General features: G+C 41.0%; 1 protein-coding gene across 1 annotated transcript in view; it reads left to right on the forward strand.

Annotated features, from left to right (window-relative positions):
• LOC101847406 (dual specificity protein phosphatase 1) overlaps nt 1–9858 on the forward strand; it is a 30960-nt gene extending 21102 nt beyond the window's left edge. Inside the window, exons 3-4 of the mRNA XM_005091728.3 lie at nt 3028–3247; nt 4399–9858. Of these exons, the coding sequence (XP_005091785.1) occupies nt 3028–3247; nt 4399–5381 (1203 nt within the window). The 3' untranslated portion in view covers nt 5382–9858. The remainder of the gene's footprint in view (nt 1–3027; nt 3248–4398) is intronic.
• The last annotated feature ends 11099 nt before the right edge of the window (nt 9859–20957 follow it).

Below are 20957 nucleotides of genomic sequence, written 5' to 3' on the forward strand. Positions count from 1 at the left end.
GGGGGGGGGAGATATGATGATGATGCGCCAATCCTTGTGATCTGGAAAGAGTGAGAGGGGGACCAAGGGAAAAGTAGAGGCACAAACGGAAGTTGCGACTTGGTGAATGGGGAAAGGATGAGAGAAGATCACTCCACCACCACGATTTTACGATACGTACCGGAGAGCCGGTTTAGCACTTTGAACACCGCGAGGGAGGGAAATGACAAGGCGTGGTTTATTGCTATGATTTTTGATGATTACTTTGCGGTCAGCTCGCCAATCCTAACGGGTCGGGCCGGGAGGTGGGATTGGCATGCGAAGCGAAGTCACAAAGTGGTGGGATTGTGGGATGGTTCTTATCGCGAGTGCCGGTTCTGTGTGATGTATTATCGGTCCGACTATAGTCACTCTGTGCATTGGTGTGTTTACTTTGACTTAAGAATCTTTTTTCTTCAACGAAGTCCCGACTGGTCAGCTGAAAACTTAAACTGTAGATAGTGCCGTAAAACACCTCAACAATCATCTATTATCATCAGCTGAAAACTTGAATACATGTACATGAACATTGCTTCTGCCTGTTCTCTCCCTTCCTTCTCAGATTTTGGATCTCCTCGCCCGTCTGCCTCTCCCTTTCCTGAATGTTCTTTTTTTTTTTAATATTGCTTTCAAAAGGCGAATGTTGATGGTGATGTATTCCGTCTTCTTCTTTTCAGCGCTACTTTCACCTCTGTTCCTGGAGAAACGGGGTCGCTCTTATGCTGACTCGCCATAAAATACATCTCAATAGCAGCTAGAAGTGAGAGGAAAGCTGACTGAAAGATTACTCCGATACTAAACTAATTTTCTTGTCTGATGGGTTGGGTTTTTTTCCTCTTCTATTACTCAGCAGTTGTACCAATGATCGATGTAGCCTGCGTTTTTGGTTGTCACACTACCCGTGTTTATTCTGTATCATTGTGATTGTGAGGAGTTTGATTCATAGAAACCTTTCTCTTTTCTCTATGTGCCCCCCCCCCTTTCTCTCTCTGTCTCTCTCTCCTCTCTCCCTCTCTCTCCTCTCTCTCCCACTCCCCCTCCACCCTCTCTCTCTGTCTCTCTCTCTCTCTCTCTCTCTCTCTCTCTCTCTGTCTTTCTCCCCCCCCCCTCCTCACCCTTCCACTCCCCTTTCCCTTCCCCTTCGCTTTCTCTCTCTCAAAAGTCAACAAACTTCCTGAGTGCTTCGTTGCTCGAAAATGGAACATTTAATAGCACCGGAAGCAATTATTTCGGATTCGTGTATTCTTACTTTTTATAACCTTTCAGGTGCCGTTGGTAAATCTCAGTTCTGTAGTTGCACGTAGGAAATAATCGAAACTGCTGCTCGTCTCCGGCTCTGGAGGATCCATACCTCGAAATCATCAGTGTGTTGTCTCCTCGAGATAGTTTGACGTCTTTTGCCTCCGTCATTTAGCCATGGCAGGGCCTAAATTTAAACGCGTGTGTGAGTGATTTTTTTTTTGGTGAAAAGAAGAAAAAAAAGGGGGAGGGGGAGGTTAAGAAATATTCTGTTGATGCTTTCAAAACACTGCATCTATTAATTTAAGTTTCTTTCGTTAGCCCTTAGATTTCATTCCTTTCCAAACTGTAGTAATATTTAGGGGATTGTGGATGCATGCCCTTTTACACTGTGGTCTGCTTCTTTTGCCTCATTTCGATATAATGCATTGTACCACACCGTTGTCTTGATCTGCTCCTGGAGTGCGGTGGTCGTGAGGGTGGTTGGGGAGTGTAACGTTTAGGTCCACCCCTCCTACACACACACACACACACACACACACACACACACACACGCACACACACACACACACACACACACACACACACACACACACACACACACTCATGTTGTTTCTGTGCGCGCACACACACACACACACACACACATACACACATACACACACTCATGTTGTTTCTGTTCACACGCGCACACACACACACACACACACACACACACACATACACACACATATACACACACTCGTGTTGTTTCTGTTCACACACACACACACACACACACACACACACACACACACACACACACACACACACACACACACACACTCGTGTTGTTTCTGTTTTTTAACTTCCTATTTTCCCCAACGCTGTAGGTGCTTCTTTTTTACATATTATTATACATATCGGCAACTGTGACAGCATTGTCACCATAGTAGTAATACATGTACATACTAGCAAGTTTTCAATGAGTAAATGTCGTTGTCTTCCATGTGTCCCCAACGGGTGGTTGGTGGGTACTACTGTATGGTGGTAGGACCTATTTCTTCACTCCTTCTCTTTCGTCCTGTTGGTTCTGTCTGTCTATCTCTCTCTGTCTGTCTTTCTGTCTATATATATATATATATGTATCTCAGTCTGTGTGTCTGTACTAAAGGTCGGTTATTGTGCTTTTAATTTTCTTTACAGAAGGGGGAAAATGATAAATTCAAACTTTCCCTCTGTTATTTCCGTCTGTCTGTCCATCTTGCTTTTCCATATCACTTAATGACCATTACCATTATTGTTCCGATGTGCCTCTCTTTACTCAAACAAACAATCAAACTCACTGTGCGGATGGTTGGTGGGTGCTCTGGTGTGGTCTGCTCAGGACTTCTTTCCTGTCAAACACCTATCGTCGTTATCTCTCCTCCTTCTTTTGTTGTGTATGTTACTCTCTTGTAACACATCTATTCTTGTGGGTGATTGGCGGGTGCTCTGGTGTGGTTTGCTTCTTCTTTCCTATCCAACATTTATCGTCATTATCTCCGCTTCTTCTTTTTTATGTTTGTTACATGTACTCTCTTGTAACACCTCTAATTGTCTGGCGCTCATATGACCTTATGCAGTTGCGAGTGCCGTAAAACCTCAACTAAAACTAAACTAACACTTACGTCTTTTCTTCGGCACCTATATGCCCTTATTGTGTTGCAAGTACTCTTACGAGAAAAAAGAAACTCACAAAAAACTCACTGTCTTGTTTGGTATCTCCCCCCCCCCCCCCCCCCCCCATAGGAGGAGCCATCAGAAATCCTGCCGCACCTGTACCTGGGTGACGTGTCCCACTCGGGCCAGCACGAGGTTCTACAGCGCCTGGGCATCACCGCCCTGCTCAACGTGTCCACCAGCTGCGAGAACCACTTCGAGACACAGTACCGCTACATGAACGTGCCCATCAACGATAACTTACACGCCGATCTGCTCTCTTGGTTCCCGCGGCTCATACAGTTCATAGGTGAGTAAAGAGGGTGGTTGGCGGGTGCTCTGGTGTGGTTTTGCTTCTTCTTTCCTATCAAACATGTATAGTCCTCATCTCTCCTTCTTCTTTTTTTATGTTTGTCACTCTCTTGTAACACTTCTAATCTTCTGGCGCTCATATGACCTTATGCAGTTGCGAGTGCCGTAAAACCTCTACTAAAACTAAAACTAAATAGGTGAATAAAGGGGGTTCTCATGATCTAGAGATTACGGTCTTTGCCCCTCACCTCCTTTGCCCCCCTCCTCAGGGCTCCTGGCTCTTTCTGCAGCCTTTCTACTGCTACTCATTTGCTCTTTCTTACTGCTGTATTTCAGCCACACCCCTGATCTTAAGGTAGGCAAGATATAACACCTAGCCTTTTCGGATAAGGGCGAAAAATCTTGGAGGTCCCATGTGCAAGACCCTTAGTGGTCCAAAAGCAGTAAGAGTAGGATTCGGCCGCCACCCGGGCAAAATCTAAATTAATTCCTTATTATATACAGTGGGGTTCGCTTAAAGTGAAATGTGCGGTTCCACCGCATTTTTTTCTCTTTAGACTTAGACGTGTCTTTAGTTTAGAGAGGTTGCTCAAATAGAAGGATAAAAGGTGAAAAAATGGGGTTTTTATTTTCTTTTAGTTTACCACCGTTGTCAGATTAAAACAGTGTTTGGTTTAAGTGGACATCACTGTTTATATACAAATTAAATTTTTCGTTTTGATGGCCTATATGGTGCATGGGATATTTGTATGTCAGATCTCTTTTTTTTTGTTTCAGAGCAATATTATATTGTTTTAGACAGCGTGACCACCATTAGTGGATTTTGGGATTTTGATGTCTTGACCATTAGTAAAGCTAGAAAGGAAAATTGTGCTTTCTGTTTTTCTCAAAGTACTCGTGTATATTGTTTTTCTTTAGCGGCATCGGTAGTCTAGTGATTAGGCTACGGGACTCTGAACAGTGACGTTGCATGTTCAAGCCTGAATCCCGACATTATGTTCATGGGAAAGGCACTTTACACTAATTTTCCTCTCGTTAACCAGATTATTATGACTTACACCTTGTCTTTTCAGGTTTTATATTGTTTTGTATGTTTTAAATATTTTTCATACTGAGTAATAATGGCTTTTCTTTTTTTTCTGTTCACAGATAGTGTGGCAGAAGAACGAGGTAAAGTCCTGGTGCACTGTCGAGCAGGGGTCAGTCGGTCAGCAACAGTGTGTATTGCCTACATCATGCAAAAACAAGGACTGTCGTTGGATGTGGCTTTTGAACAGATCAGACTGAAGAGACCTATTGTAGACCCCAATCTCAATTTTATCCAGCAGCTGCAGAAATTTGAAACTCAACTAAAAGGCCAGCTTCAGGTTCCTTTAACAACGACTACCTTGTGCAGATCTGCGCCTCCTGCACCTAATTCACAGTTGCCATGTGTGTTCACTTTTTCTCCAACTTTGGAGCAGCAGCATTTACCAAACAATTGTCCACCATCCTTCCAACAAGATGACGGCATGGATACATCGATGAGTTTTTTTCAACCACAGCCACCACCATCTACGTCTTCATCGTCAGTTGATCATACATCAGCAACCTTAAGCAAAAGCCACCCTCTGAGCACTGTCAAACTGGAATTGTCTCCCTCCAGCCTCTCCCAGACTGCTGCCTCACCAAGCCCGGCCAGAACTCCAGTCCGCCCTGGCTCTCTTCCTCTGCTGCAAGTTTGCACGACTGTGGACTCTCGGCGTCGTTGTAGCAACGCGGATTTCCTCGTGACCCCGCCATTTATCATTTCCCCTGTTCAAGCCACTTTCCCATCGTCACCATTACTGGACATTATTCAGCAAGCAGAGGAAACATTTGAAGTGTTTTCTGCCAGCTATGGTAATATTCCAAGAACACCCTCGGACAATCAAACTTTGTCATTTTTTGGAGGAGACATCACGTGCCAAGCCCTAGCCCTGCCGTTAGATATGGCATCGCCTCGACAGTGCCGGCCCACTATGACAGCTCCCATGATGACAAGTTCCAGTACTTTCCTCAACTCGGAGCGTTCTCAGCCAGCACCTTCTGTCCCTCGCAGTCCTCTGTCCCCGCTGGGAGTACCTCTATCGCCTCTTCCATCTTTTGGATGAAATTCTGCTTCCTTTGTTTGAATGTGAATGAGAGTGAAGGAATAAAAGAGGCTTGTGCAATAATACCATGCAAACTAATTTATGATGATGTATTTGAGAATGAAAGCCTCTTTGTGTTGAACTAATGAAGAAAAAATGCATTTTGTATCTGTTCTTGTTGTTCATGTATGATATCTTGAAGCTGAGAAATAGCTGAAGCCATTGAAAGTAAGGTAGACCTAATGTTGTGTGTTGTGTACTTTTTCAAAAGGTATAATATATTTGGAAGATGACATATATATAATATATACGTATTTAAAACTCAGGGATTGTATCTGTTCACCAAAGACAATAGTAATGTGATTGCTTTTCGTTTTCTTTTACTATTTTCATCATGAACAAAAAGCAATGCATGTAAAAGTGGTTGCAACTTGAGCTAGAGTGGCCATGGTAGTCCACCCAAGTTTACTCCATATATTTGTGAAAATTGTATAGAACGTTATTGTGCAGGCTGCTTTTAAAAACAAAAATTGAGAATGACAAATAGCTCAAAACGTCTATGACTAGGCTTCTGAAACACAGAGTACCTGCAGACAGGTTTTCAGAATTTATTTTTATTCATATTAACATTATTCATGTTTTTTCCTGCAATGGGGTTCACTTAGAACTGGGGAATTGGGGGGGGGGGTATAAAAGATTGTTCACTTTTGTCTGTCTGCACTAAAACAAGGTTAAAAGTAAATAACACTGTTTAATCGTCTCAGGTCTCTTTGCATGGGGGTTTAAAAGTTAGATGAATCTAAAAACTCATTATTGAAAGGCACTGCAAAATAAGGTTCACACAAGATTTCTTTGATGTTAAACCTTAAGTGGGTTAAAAAAAATAATAGGTCATTTACAGCATACACTCAAAACATTTAAAAAGTTGACCTATTTTGTCCACATACATTAACGCATACCTACTGTTGAGAACTAAAGTATTTGTTGAGATGTACATGCACATGGGGATGATTAGATGTTTAGATTGCCTGGGGAGGGGGAGGGGGGGTTGACTAAGATTAAACACTAATGTGGGGCCAAGGTGGTGGTGTGTCTCAGAATGGGCAATTTGTTGGCTAGATTATTGTAAATTATTTATTGTAGCAATCATATACATTTATGTATACCTGTTGACCAAAAAAAAAACACTTTTCGCGTGGGATGGGAAAGCCTATAACTCTGTGGGTAAAGGATTTTTTGGATCACCTGATACTTGTGCATTGGCAAATTAATGAATGAGCTAGAATTTTTTATGCAGACAGACAAAAGTGAACAAGCTTTAGTAATTTTTTTTGTCTCAGGCTATCTTAATTTTGCACAAAATATATCAAACCATTCAAGGAGACAATACCATTGATTCAGCTTGGTGTTCTGTACAAGATTCTTATTTATGGAAATATTTATTGTTCAACATCCGGAACTTTTATACTGTGCCATAATTACCGCTGAAGTGAGTACTTCAGTTCTTTCTTTGGTGAACACTTTAATTATGTGCCAAGTAGCACAAATATTTATGGCACAATATTATTTAAGAATCTGCAATTTTGGTATTGTGTTTTATGCTCTTTTTTTTTTTACATTCAACTTAAGACTTTAACTTTTTTTTTTTTTCATTATAAAAAACAAGAGACCTTAAATCCTCATAACGTTTTTTTTTTAATCTATGGGGTTCTTTGCCTTCCATTCAATCTGACATTTTCAGTTGCTTTAGAATCTTGTACCATTTTATCAAAAGTCGTGTTGATTATTACTCTATGTTAGTGGTACAGAGTGTTGCTACTCATATAAAATTTAAGTTAGGCTGATAATTACCCAGCACTTTATATATATGACTTGAGTGAAAAGATCTGAACTTGGTCAAGTGATTGATTTAAGAGAATGGGGAAATGTCTCTCAGAAGATACAAAAATAATCATTGCATATGGTACTGATTACAGAGACAGTTCTTATGTTCTTAAAAACTAAAATATGTGTATCACACCGAAAGAGAATGTCAACTGGTTCTGAGGTGGAGGCAAGACATCTGCACATTTTTTTATTTTGCCAAAACATGTCACCATAGAACAGACCTCCTTCCCCATGCTTTATCAAGTTTTATCCTATTGTTTATAGATCAAGTGGAAAAACATTCCATTTCACAAGGCACCTGGCTCATTGGCACATACTAAAAAGTTTGCCAACACTCAGTTTAGACAATACGTGCCTCCTTTTTCTCTTGCATTGTTCTGGCTTTGGTTTATGCCTTGCTATATTGAACATTTTTTAATGAGTAATCGTCAGTTTTCAAAATCTTCTGAAAAGCAGTGGCTCTGCTGTTTTGGGGCTTTTTAAAATTGTATTATTGCATCGAACAGTAAGTTCCAAAACTTGTTGACGTTACTTGATTCAAAGTTGTCCTGAACATGGAAGAGATGTAGATAAATCAAATTCATTTACAATGGTACCAAGACATTCCAAGTAATTTATAAGGGCTATTTTGGCCTGTTCGTTCTTTAGTCTTGTGGTTTACCTAAATATTGTATTACTGCTTTTCCCAGTGGGCGGCTAAAGGATGCCACTTGTAAGTTCTTTATCTTTTTCAGGCTTCTCTCATCTATATCTGTTGTCTTCCTGTTTTTCAGTGCTGAATTACCTTTATTGTTCCAAGCAGCTCATTATCAGCCTAAGTAAGACTCAAAAATTTTTCCCACCCTATATTCCACTAGAGAAAGAGGATGGATTATGAACAGCTATCACTATATGGGGGATATGTAAGTGTTTTTTGTATATCCAGCAACCTTTGGACTTGTGGCTATATAAAAAGGAACTGAAAATGCTATTGATCAAAAGGGAAAAAATGATGGACAAGCAGGTGCCAGTAGAGACTATAATAACATAAGACAGACCAGATTTCTATTTGAATAAGTAACTACACATTGTGCCCGAGGAAAACTAGGGAAGGTGTAGACAAGAGCTTGGATGTAAAACAAGGGGGCAATGAATGTTTGCACACTTATTCACTAATAAAATGCCTGTTTCATCTGTGTTCCTATCCAGTGTCAGGGAGAACTGTACTACATTTTAATTACCCATTTACAGTCTAGTGGAGCACTTCAGAGTGTATGACACTTGAGACCTGCTGTAATCCACTCCCTTTAGAGAAGAATGAGCACGTGGCTAGTGCGAATTCAGTGTAAATCGGTCACACTGAGTTACAGGGGCCAGATCGCCTCCCTACCCTCCTCTAAAAATTAGCAATCCTTGTTTCTTCTTCCAGTTTTTACTGTGACTTTGTACCACAGAAATTTCAGTGGACACTGTGGTGTTCTGTTTCTTCCACTTTTTTTTCTGAGTACCTTTATGTTATCCTTATCTGGTCCTTGCAAAACGTTGCTGTTATTGTGCAAACTGTAAACTTTGCGAGTACTTCTGCCCAGAAATTAAGACTACTTTTTGTTATGAGATTATATCAGTGTATTGGTACACGTAACCATCATGTACGTTTCTTGGATTAATTAAAGAAATGTAATTACAAAAGATATGGTATTTTCACAAGCTCTTGCCTTTCAGTCATCATTGGAAAGAGATCTGCTGTCCATTTATTTGAGCTGGTTCTAAACTTTTCTTTGAAATGCCTATTCAATTGAAGTTTTAAGTTATAGTTACTTAGTTTTAATTCTGGTTGGGTTTTTTCTAATCTTTATTAGATCAACCTGTTCTATTTCTTTCAAATTTGAAAATCCCCCATAAATGCATAGAAACTGCGAATTTCTGCAAAAGTATTTTAGCAACTCCTTCTTTTCCCTTTGTCAAACTTTTTTTAAAAATTCACTTTCACTTGTTTTCTGAATCTTAGTACATCAACACTGTGGAAAAAACTTCAGGGCCAAATTTGTCCAACTTTTTATCAACATGTTCAACTTTCTTTAGTAATTCTAGAGTTCAGTTTCTTTCTTTTCTAACCCCTTTTTTTTCAATAATGCAATGCATTACTTTGTTGATATTGTAATTTGAAAGACATTCTGTCTTTTCCTTCAAAGAAGTCTTCCATTTGAATCTGTATCAGATTTTTTTCCAGGATAAAACACCAATTCTAAATTGATCCACTCTGATGTAAATGTGAAGTGCAAAGTGTTTGAACTATGAAAGGGCTGTGATGATAATTTATTGTCCCCCGAAACAGCTTGCATTCAGCCCCCTCAGGAGGCAGCTATATTACCATCGAAGTCAGCCATAACTGCCTCCAAATCCAATGTTGTTTTTCTGGGATTGTGGAAGGGGCCATGCTGTTTCAGAGAAAACTTTCAACAACTGATGAAGTTGTCACGCCCTGTGTAAATATGTTGAGTAATGAGTAATGTGCTTGATTAGCCTAGATGAATTAAATATTTTCTCGACAGATGCTGTTTTGGATGTCTATTTATTACTTGCTTGTTGTGATTTTGATCTTGAAATATTAAACTAAGTCATATAATACCAATTGGCTGAATTGTTGTTTTTTTTGTAGTTATTAATACGTTATGGTGCGTAATCCATAATGAATAATACATTCTTGCATGTTGTTTTTGAATATCAGTCAGATGCAGATTGCTAATGGGTGTTCTGATGTTTTCTGTTTTTGTTTTTTTAAGAGGTTCGTCCTTATCCTTATCTTCATTTTGATGTAATGTGGTGGTGATCATACTAACTTGCCATAAACTATCGCTCAAGCTCATCATGTTACAGACGGAAAAGTAATTAACAGCTGAAAATGTTGGGCTTTAATTATTGTGGTGAAATTCGATTCAAGTGAAGTTTCTGCGAAATATATCGATCTACAGTGTGGGATTGGCAGATGCTCTGGTGTGGTGTGTTCTTCTTTCCTATCAAACATCTATCGTCCTCATCTCTCCTCCTCCTTTTTTGTGTATCAGCACTTATATGACCTTATTGTGTTGCAAGTGCCGTAAAACGTTTAGTAAAACTAAAATTAAAGAAAGAACGAGGGGGGGGGGGTTGTGTAAAGTGTTTTTCTCGCCAATGGAGCGAGGCTGGCATTTCACTTCGGTGGATCGAAGCACGACCTCCAGCTTGTACGTGAGGCCGTCTGGGCACTTAACCCCAAGGGTGGTTTTCGGGTGCTATGATGTGGTTTGCTCCTCCTTTCTTTTCAAACACCAGACGTCCTTATCTCTCCTTTTTGTGTCTTTAAAAAAAAATACTATATATGCGTACGCCCCTATGTCGCCACCGTGATCCCGGCTGTGTGAGATATGCAGCATCCCTGAAGACAGAATAAGATAAACGATACTACATTGTACTGTGCTCAAAATAGACATCAAGGCTTGGAAATCAAACTAACATCTTCTGGGTATTAGTATTATGATAAGGAGCCTTAACCATTTGCACCGCAAACCCCAGTTTACATTCAGTGCTGAGACTGAAAAAGCGAGAGAGTAAATCGGTACCGGCATGTGAGTACACGTGACCACGGGGGAGGATGAGAGAGCAAGAGGTGGGCAGGTGCGTTGATTGGGGGGGGGGGGATTGTGTGAGGAAGACTGAATGGCAGATAATAATTTATGATACTATGTGAATGTGAGAATAAGAGCAGTGAATGCGTGCATGGTAGACTTCGCACAGTGAAAAACGCGTGTTAGGAAGTGGCCATCAAAAGAGATTAAAAATGAATATGATGGTAGCATCCTTTTGATTATGTTTCCAGAAATTGCTGGAGTTCATTACAGATAGCAACGTGCTGGCGCTCACGTTTACTCACCATTACCATTGGTCGATGGAGATTATAAATTGAAGAATAATTAATCCATTGTCCTGGTTATTGGATGAAACTGAATCGGAAGATCGTATTAGCATTTCCAAAGTACTCACGAGTAGCCTAGCAAGAGTGCAACACAAAATGACACGCAGAAATGATGCCAGCTTAATTAGGTTTAGGTGCAAGACAGGTGCAGAACACATGCAATCATTAAAGATGATCGGGACGATTAGTTTGAACTAATATATTTGTGTGTGTGTGGGAGGGGGGGGGGGGTTACTTTTGGATAACTTGTTATTCTTTTCTGGGTAAGCTATAGATAGACCTACTCATTAAGCTCCCTTTTTTTCTAGTAAACACACACCTGGGGCGTTTGGATGAAGCTCCGTTTGAACTTAAAGGGTTTTCTTCTTTCTTTTCTTTTTTAAAATTAGTTTCTGATGCAGAGGCCTAAAAATAAAATGTACGTTTGTTTTCGTTTGTTTGTTTTTTGTTTAATTTTTTTAAAAAAAGAATGAATAACGTTTGTTTCCACTTGAGTTGGATTTTGATATCTTAAAACTAACATAGTGGGTGGTTGGCGGGTGCTCTGGTGTGGTTTGCCCCTTCTTGACTACCAAAGATCGCGCATATCTCTATTAGTCCTCCCACTTTTTATGTTTGTTACTTTCTTGTAACACCTCTAATCTTCGGCGCTTGTATGGCGTTGGAGTTGCATTAAGTGCCGTAAAACTCTTACATATACCAAAACAAAAATAAGACAAAAATGAAACTAAGAATAAGATAAACTACATTTTGGCTTTTCACGCGGGCCTAATTTTTTTTTTCGAAATTGTAGGAAAAACACTTCTCTATAGAAGGAAGGGTCTTTTTTAACCATTCGAGCGGCATCAAGTATAAGCGAACGCTACCGCTTCACAATGCAGACCCATTACAATTTTAACCAGCTGCAGTCATCAAAAATGTATAACTGTAGATATCTACATAATATTGTAACGTCTCATGGCCTAAATTCTGCACTCTGGTGCATGCTGTTATGACAGTCTGTAGGCCTAGTCGCTCACTACAAAATATGTTCACTTCACATGATCCTCATTTCAAGTCTTTCTCATGGAAAATGAGAATAGGGCCTACATATACTGCAATTTAGCGAAAATTCCGTCGCGATGAAATGAACACAGACAAGGAATTGCTTATTTATGGTCGGCTGCAAACCATTTAATCTATCAGCATCAAATGGATACATCATGTCAGAGTCAAAATATGGAATAAATTGGCGAATTCTGCAGAGTGCACCCCCCAAAAAGCCGTTTTATTATTTTATTATAAGGATGTGCAGTATTTAATTTTAACAGTAAAGAGTAAAAGATCACCATGGACCATACGACATAGATTCGACGTCAAAAACTCTTACAACCATATTTCGGGTCAATATGAAATGGCAATCGAAGGTACGCATCATAATATTATGTAAGTATGTAAGTATTGTAAGCTACCATGATACAATGATGTCGTCATGTAGACCTATGCATGATGTGCATAATTTCCCATTCCAGCAGAAGTAGTTGGGTTTTCTTATTGATAGTCAATGGAGGGCTATTTCATTTGTTATTATTTGGACTACGAACTCTATGCACGCAAATGCCTAAATTAGACACACAGGGGGGATATTATGATAATATGTATAATAGGCCTAATGTAAAAAAGAAAAAGCTTGATAGCTTTATGGCGAAATTTTCATGCTACGTAGCAAGGGACATTACTCTCAATTCGACTTCTTCATTTTCACGTTGCCGACTTTCTTTCTTTTCGTCATAGTCATAGAGCAGGACAACACAAACCAACGGACAGGAAAGGGTCGTTCGTTCTCTCAGATCGTCGCTATACTATAGTATACAGGCCTACCTCATCTCAAGCTTTTGATCATGGCTGAGTTGTCCCCAGCAACCAAGCAGAGAATGTCGACTGTAATGACGGGAACAAGACTTGTATTTTATTACGGTTTTATTCCAACGGTCCTAGTTTTGGGTAAGAACTTTAATTTAAAATTTCTTCCTTCGTCAATAGGCAGGGCATGAAAATAGGCCCCTACGTTGTTGTTGTAGCCTATCCCAAGTCATAAGGCCTCCTAGAATCTAGATATTAGATTCTATTCTTATCTGTGCATTGCCGCCTGATGAAATTTGCTTTTAATTCAAGGTAAATTTATAGAAGACCACCTCTATTCTCACCCGGAGTGAGAATAGTGCAGGCGAGTCTTGTGGCTATTCTCACCCGGTGCGCGTTCACCAAATTTTGCGTTCACCCTAAACCACAGAATTCTACACTGTGATAACAGAAAAATTGTAGAATTCTGTGCCTTGAACAAACGTTCCATTACAACTGTAGCCTACTAAAAGCGTACAATTTTGTCTGTGGGCAGTGGAGAAAGAGAGAGGAGTAGCGCGAGAATTTCCGGGCAAAACAATATGGCGACCCGCGTAGTTCGGCTCGATTCGAAAAGTGAAATAGCCGTAGCATCTTTGTAGACAACCAAATTAATATACGTTTGTGTTTTAACATCATTTTTTAACTTTGTTTTGGTCAATTTGATCGTCCACACCGACAGACAGTATTCAGAAAGAGACAGAGAGAGAGAGAAGAGGGGAGGAGTTGATCTTGCGAGAACTTTCGGGCGGATGAGAATAGCCACTTTCTTTATAGAAACCCTCCCGTCTCATAAACGAAGTGACTAATCTATTCGGACTCGAGTCCGAATATGAAAAAATGTTATTCGTGCTCTGATTTTTGTCCGGCATGGCATCACTTCCGACTTCCGGCTTCCTGTCCTGCCTCACTCTCAACTCGCCTCAGGCTGGGTAGAGACCGGGATCACTTCGGGCGAAATGGCGTTTTGTGCAGGAGCCGAGTTTTTATCTTATATGATGAATTTGAGACCGGCCTGAAAAGCTATCAGCTATAGAGTACCTGGCCCAACCCGCGACCACTTGTCGTATTTTGCTTCTCAGCGGTCTCTGTCAGCAAAATAGGTCAGGCAATCCATGTTCAGGGCCGCTTCAATGTGTCAACTTCCGGTTTATACTGTGATATCGTCAATCATTCCTAAACTTCATTCGCAGATTTCACATTTTAACATGTTAATGCTCTGCCCTTGGCCTTGGCGCGACCGCATGCCCTCAGCGTGACCGTATACGGAAAAGGGCACGACCATGCGCGCACAGATGACAGGTGCATGAAAGTTGTTAGTACACCATTTAAAGGTTAATAAAATCATTTCTTTATCAAATTATGATGAAAACAATTATCTTATTAATAACAGAGGGTACAGAGACAAGTGGTCGCGGGTTGGGCCAGCTACTCTAGTTTAGTAACTGAAGAAAACTTCTCTAAGAATGTTTCTGATAAGCCTTTCACTTCGAACTCGACTGCTGCACTAGCAGATGACGGACGTTCTCGGAAAAGGATTGACCAAAAGTGGAACTAGACAAGGCACGTAACTCTAATAAAACAGATTGCACATGAGCTGCACAGAAGGAAAAATGGGGAACTGGTCGCGCTCAGGGCACGGTTGCACCAAGGGCGGATGTCTCTAGCGCTTCTAATAAATGTTTATTTGTCAAGAGGTCATCAGAAGCAATTAAAGATGGCTCGTTAGCGTGTGTCGGGGTTGGATGGGCGGCCTGCACACGTGTGGCTGTGTGCGTGTCATGGAGGGGTGGGGGAACTATCGGTCCGAGCGTTGAACGTTATATAAGCGTCAGTCTTTTTTCCCCCCGGCAACTGATCATTATTTTATTACAATAATAAGCTAGTCTTGATGGGTCTACGTTATGAATTGTGCTCTGGTCTATGGAATCAAAAGTTGCCGTATGCTCGGCTCTACACAGCAACACAACTTTTTCTTGCTAGCCGAGATGACACAGGCTTGTTTATAAAATTTGAACGAATCGGTCTTTTTTTTTACACAGCTCATAATATGCAGGTGCCAGGTGGTCTGCTAATCTTCAATTTTACAATTTTCTACAACAAAGAAAGTGGGAAACATGGGGGGTGGGCATATCAATGAGGCGGCGGGCATCGGATCGGCAGATAAGGTGTGGGGGAAACTAAAAAATGGCGAAAAATTGGAAGCACTGAACGTTAGATCTATAGAACGAAGACACTTCCTTTTTTCCGGACCCGAGTCCAAATAACATTTTTTCATAAAAGTTTTGTTCATAAAGGGTATTATTATTTTGGGTCAGGTGAGAATAGCGCAGGCGGGCCTTTCGGCTATTCTCACTCGATGTGCGTTCACTGTGAACCTAGGCCAACCAGTGTAGCGTTCACCGTGAACCACTGAATTCTACACTGTGATAACAGAAGTGTAGAATTCTGTGCCGTGAACAAATGTTCCAGCGCTTTTATGTTAAAAAAAGCATGCTATTTTGTCTGTGGGCAGTGAGAGAGAGAGAGAGAAGTAGCGCAAGAACTTCCGGGCAAAACAAAATGGCGACCTGCGTAGTTCGGCTCGATTCGAAAAGTTAAATAGCCGTGGCATCTTTGTAGACGACCAAATTAATTTACTTTTGTTTTTTAACATAATTTTTTATCTTTGTTTTTGTCAATTTGATCGTCCACTCTGATAGACGGTATTCAGGAAGAGGCGGAAAGAGAGAGGGGGAGTAGATTTTGCAAGAAATTCTAGGCAAAACAAAATGGCGGCCCGCGTAGTTCGGCTCGATTCGAAAAGTGAAATAGCCGTAGCATCTATGTAGACGATCAAATTAGCTTTCTAAAATTTTGAGCAATAACTGGTATAACGCCATTTTTTTCTTTGCTTTTGTCAATTTGATCATCCGCACCGATCTAGACAGTATTCCGAAATTAGGAAAAACAGGTTTTGTTTCACACAGGGTGAGAATAGTCAACGCTGGCAAGTCTCACCCGGGGTGAGAGGTCGATCGTATTTTTATTCTCACCCCGGGTGAGGATAGCCACTGCCATTATTTTGTAGCTTTTTATGGGTTTTTTAGGGCCCTGAACACGATTTTGGCATTGAAAACGTCGCCAATGGTTAATTGGAGCTGACTTCCGGTAGTGGATGTGACGCAAAATGGGAGTGTTTATTCTATAAAAATACTGTTGATTTTATATATATATAAATTAGATCTGCCGCATGATCCATCTAGATCTAGGCCTATATACTGCTATAGTAGAAACCTGGGCACTAGTCAAGTTGTGATGCCCCGGCTCAGGGGAGGCCATTTTGGCAAAATAAATTAGGGAATCTCCAGATTAGGCGCATTTTCGGCAGTTCCCACCCCTCTTATTTGAGTCCTGATCTAGATCTTTTATAAGCTATGCTTGATGCTCTGTGAGCAAGATCAAACCTATCTTCAAAACATCAAATTATGATAAAATTCAGGGGGGCAGGACCCCCTCTATATTTTTTTTAGCCCCTCCCCCCTGAAACCCGCTAGCCTACTCTTGGAGCCAAAACCCGCGAAAAGGCTCCTAATCTGGAGATCCCCTGACTAATTTCGCCAAAATGGCCGACCCCTGGTCCGGGACATCACAACTCGACTGGTCCCGTAACCTAGGCCATCTTCTAGTTTAATTAATAGATCTAGCTAGATCAAGGCTGAGGCAAATTTTGGTTGGCTAGATTTAGCCAAAATTTGTACTTTTACTCCCGCACACAGATGCACTGTTTCAGGGGTCAAAGTGCAGTTACATTGTTTTGCTACATATCTCACATAAAGCCACCAATACTGTTGCAAATTAATTATTTTCAAGAAAATTTCAAACCTATCTGTAAAATCTCAAACGAAGTGTAGGCCTATACAGACCCGGTAACCTGGAACAAAATCATGAAGTATACAGACCCGGTAGGGGAAATCTTTTGTGAATTCACATGCCCCAGTTGACAGGAGGGAACGAGAAAAAGATAGGTGGGACAGTAGGTTGGGGAGAAAGAAAGACAGAAACGAACAAAGAGAAAGAGAAGGCGAGCGATACAGAGAGAGAGAGGGAGAGATTCAGGCTGAAAAATGAGGAGAGAGACAGAGAAATAGAGAGGGTGACTGCTCGATTGAAATTATGACAATTTTCTTTTCTTCAAATTGTCTTATTGATTCCTCCAACCCCAAAACGGAGGAAAAACGATCGTTCATCGAAAATCTTCATTTAGATCTAGATCTAGACCTCGAAACTAGATCTGTGATTTATGTCTGTCGACTAACTGTCTAGACCTAGACCATAGATCTAGAAGAACCTAGAAGTCTACCCCAAGGAGGTTTTATACTCAATTGTTGTTAGGTCCTTGGTCTACGCTGAGCCAAGAGGGTGCTGAAACTCTATGAAAAATCACAAAAGATTTCCCCTACCGGGTCTCTATACTTCATGACTTTGTTCCCGGTTACCGGGTCTGCCTACACTCCCAATATCAAATTATGGGTTAACACTTTGCCGTAACATCTCGCCGATAGACAGTATTTATCGCCCAGTTTTTTTGGATTTTCCCCAAAATGCCTCTCCTTTGATGGCAAGGGTTTTTAAACGATATGAGCAAAGTATTAAAACAGGGATGCATGCCCCCCTGTAACCCCCTCAGATTTTTTTAATCCCAGGGAGGGGGGGGGGGGGGCTGAAACTCCTCGATTGGTCCAAAGCGTGCAAATTACTAGGCGGTTAAGCATAGTGTGATATAGCTCAATTAAGAACAATCAAATATTTTTTAAACTATTAATTTGCGATGGAAATGAAGTTGATATAAGTGTCTAGGGCATCAATATATAGATAATAAGTAGAGATTGGACAACTGATAGCTAAGTTTGAGACGGGAGGGGAAGTAAAAGAATACCCAAATTTTTAATAATTAAAGAATCTAACTCAAAGTTAGTGCTAGAAGGCTATGATGATTAGACTTAGATCTAGATCTAAAGTTAAAGTCTAAATCTAGTATTAAATACTGTCAAACCTGTGTAAGACGGAATCGCAAGGGAGCCAGAAAAAAATTCCGTCTTAGACAGGGGAATTTAGGGGGAGATGGAAGGGGGGGGGGGGGGTTCCAAAGGCCCAGCCGGTGGGATCAAGGATCGCTTGTCCGATCGGCAAGCAGTGGTCAAAACTTCACACCTCTCAGTTGCAATCCTGTCATATAATGACATGCGTCAGTCTTACTTGTCCAAATACCACCAGTGCTTGCCTTTCATAAGACCACTGTTTGACCTATTAAAAACAGAAACGTTTGAACATCTCCTTTGCTTCCACCCTTAACCCCACCCATCGGTGTAACAAGCACAGTCAACCAATGCCACCCCTCACTGCCATCATGTAACAACGATTCGAGGAACTGTTTTCTCGGCTGGCGTACGATCAAGGCGGCAGGCATTGGTCAAACTAATTTCACACCTCTGGCTTCTGGGTACCCGGGAAAGTTTCCGTAGTGGCTCGCTACTTGAGCACTCTCATGGGCAGTCATGAGATTTCACACCCACACTACACTGACCATCTGCATCGCTCAGGGCTCGCATGATGGGGTAACATCTACCCCTAAATTGCACCCCTACTTCCCTTCCTCGCCTAGCGGCATGGCCATGGCGTTAAATTTAGAGCCAGCGGAACCAAACTTGCGAGTTTTGTTTCAAATCAGGGCTGAGTAGGCAAAGCATTTTCCGTCTTAGACAGGTGAAACCATGGGAAGGGAGCGGATTTTTCTTTCCGTTTCCCCGTTGGACAGGTTTCCGTTTTATACAGGTAATTAGAGAGGAATAAATCCAGGGGGGAGCGGGGAGATTCCATTAAGACAGGTTTCTGTTAAGGTAAGTTCAACTGTATTGACTTCGTCGTAAGGCTAGAACTCGAACACAGAAGACTCGAAATCACACATCCGTTCAACTGTGCCTGTGGTCCTGTTTGTCTGTTGTTTTATTGTTGTTGTTTTTTTTGGGGGGAGGGGCTGTTCTTTATCTTTGTAAGATATCCCTTGAACGATCGAGGCCGGGCCCGACGAATTCGAGTTATCCGTGTAGTAATTTCTTCCAGTGGCTCTATGATTCTTTTCAGTAGTTCCAACGCCTAAATAATGATCTCATGCAGCGGTTAGTCCGACCCCTACAATTACTTCCGGCAAGTAGCGATTACCTATATTTACTTCCTGCAAGTAATGATTAATCTGACACCTGCAACAACTTCCAGCTAATAAAGATTATTGCTGTGTCTCAAACGCGAGAACGGATCTGAATCGCCACTCTTCCCTTCGGAACGCGATTCACTTCAGAGGAACGTGGAACAGTATTGCCTTCCTGTTCACTCCCCTGTTGCGGTCACCACCATGCGGCTTGTTTATAGATATTTATAGGCCTAGTGCTAGGTCGCGACCATAGGAACAGAACACTTAGCATGGCTCCCTTTATTTTACAAAAGATGGTATAGTCCAACCCCCCTATTAAAGCAAAATGAACGGGTTCCAACCAATGTACAGAAGAGATCGTCCTGCTGAGCAGCGCAACTAGGATGTGGGCGGAGAGGATGGCGGGACAACAAGAGTGGGACTCCCGCTTGCGAAGTGGCATTGATACGACACTATTAATGTTCCTTGAGCGCTCGCAAACTCGCGATTCTTTGAGCCGACTGAATCACGAATCCCCACTCTCGGATTTGGCAAGCAGGATCCTGCCCTAGTAAAGATTATTGCGACACCTGAAATTACTTCCAGCAATGAAAGATTAGTCTGATACCTATGACTACTTCTGGTGAATAGCGATTAATCTGATACCTGTGACTTTCGGCGAGTAATGATTAGTCCGACGCATGCTATTGCTTCTGACGAGTAACGAGTAGTCCGACTCCTTTGATTAGATATCTACTTGGGGTGAGAGGGAAGTGCCCCGCCCATTCTGTACAGTGTGAAGTCAGAAAACCAACACTGACCCATACCGAGAAATGAGAGCCTTATGATATAGAGCCTTGTGGACAGACATTGCGTTTTTAGATTTGGAATTGTAAGAAGATGGATGAAAAAAAATAACAGATGAATGAGAAAAAGGCAAAAGCAACTGATATAATGTTTTGACACTCTGCGTTTACAAGATCGATATAACCTTTGACAATGATTTTGCTTCCCCGACTCTTTTTGAAGTCTTAAGAGGGAGGGGGGGGGCAGCTGAAGGCTATCTCGCTTATTAGTATATCAAATGCTACCAAATTTCACACAAATAACAAGCATAGTAAGGAATCGTAAAATCCACAATCAAATTTGAGAAAAAAAAATTGTTTCCATGGATACGGTGGCCATATTGGATTTTTGTGACTTTTCTTACGAAATTAATGCCGCACTTATGTTTAATAGAAATGAATTTTTTTTTGGTATAAATCTTGGCAAACAATAGATTTACAAATCTGTGCGATGAAGATTCCCTAAACATACTAGAAAATTTTTAATGAATTTTTTCCTGAGGTAAGTATTCACGTTTGCAAAAATTATGTGAAAATCCACACTCCAAACACCACTAAACAAAAAACTATGCCCAAAAATTAATCACATTAAGTTTTAGTATGACATCTTTTCTTCATTCTGTGAAAATTTCTTGAAGATTGGATGAAAAATAGCGGAGTTATTTTTAAAAGTATAGAAAAACCATGTTTCGAGAAAACGGGCAATAAAGAAAAATAAAAGATTGACTTTGAAATGGTGGTGACAAACATGCCCGGTATGGGAAGAAATAAGGCTTTAGAGGGTTCTTATATGATGAAATAGTTGTAAGAGAGGCTGGAGAAGCTAAAAATGCCTAAAACTTAAAATCCATAGATTTGAGTCGAATCTGGACTGCCCCCCTACC

This window comes from Aplysia californica, unplaced genomic scaffold, assembly GCF_000002075.1.
Source record: "Aplysia californica isolate F4 #8 unplaced genomic scaffold, AplCal3.0 scaffold00035, whole genome shotgun sequence".
Classification (NCBI taxonomy): Eukaryota; Metazoa; Mollusca; class Gastropoda; order Aplysiida; family Aplysiidae; genus Aplysia; species Aplysia californica.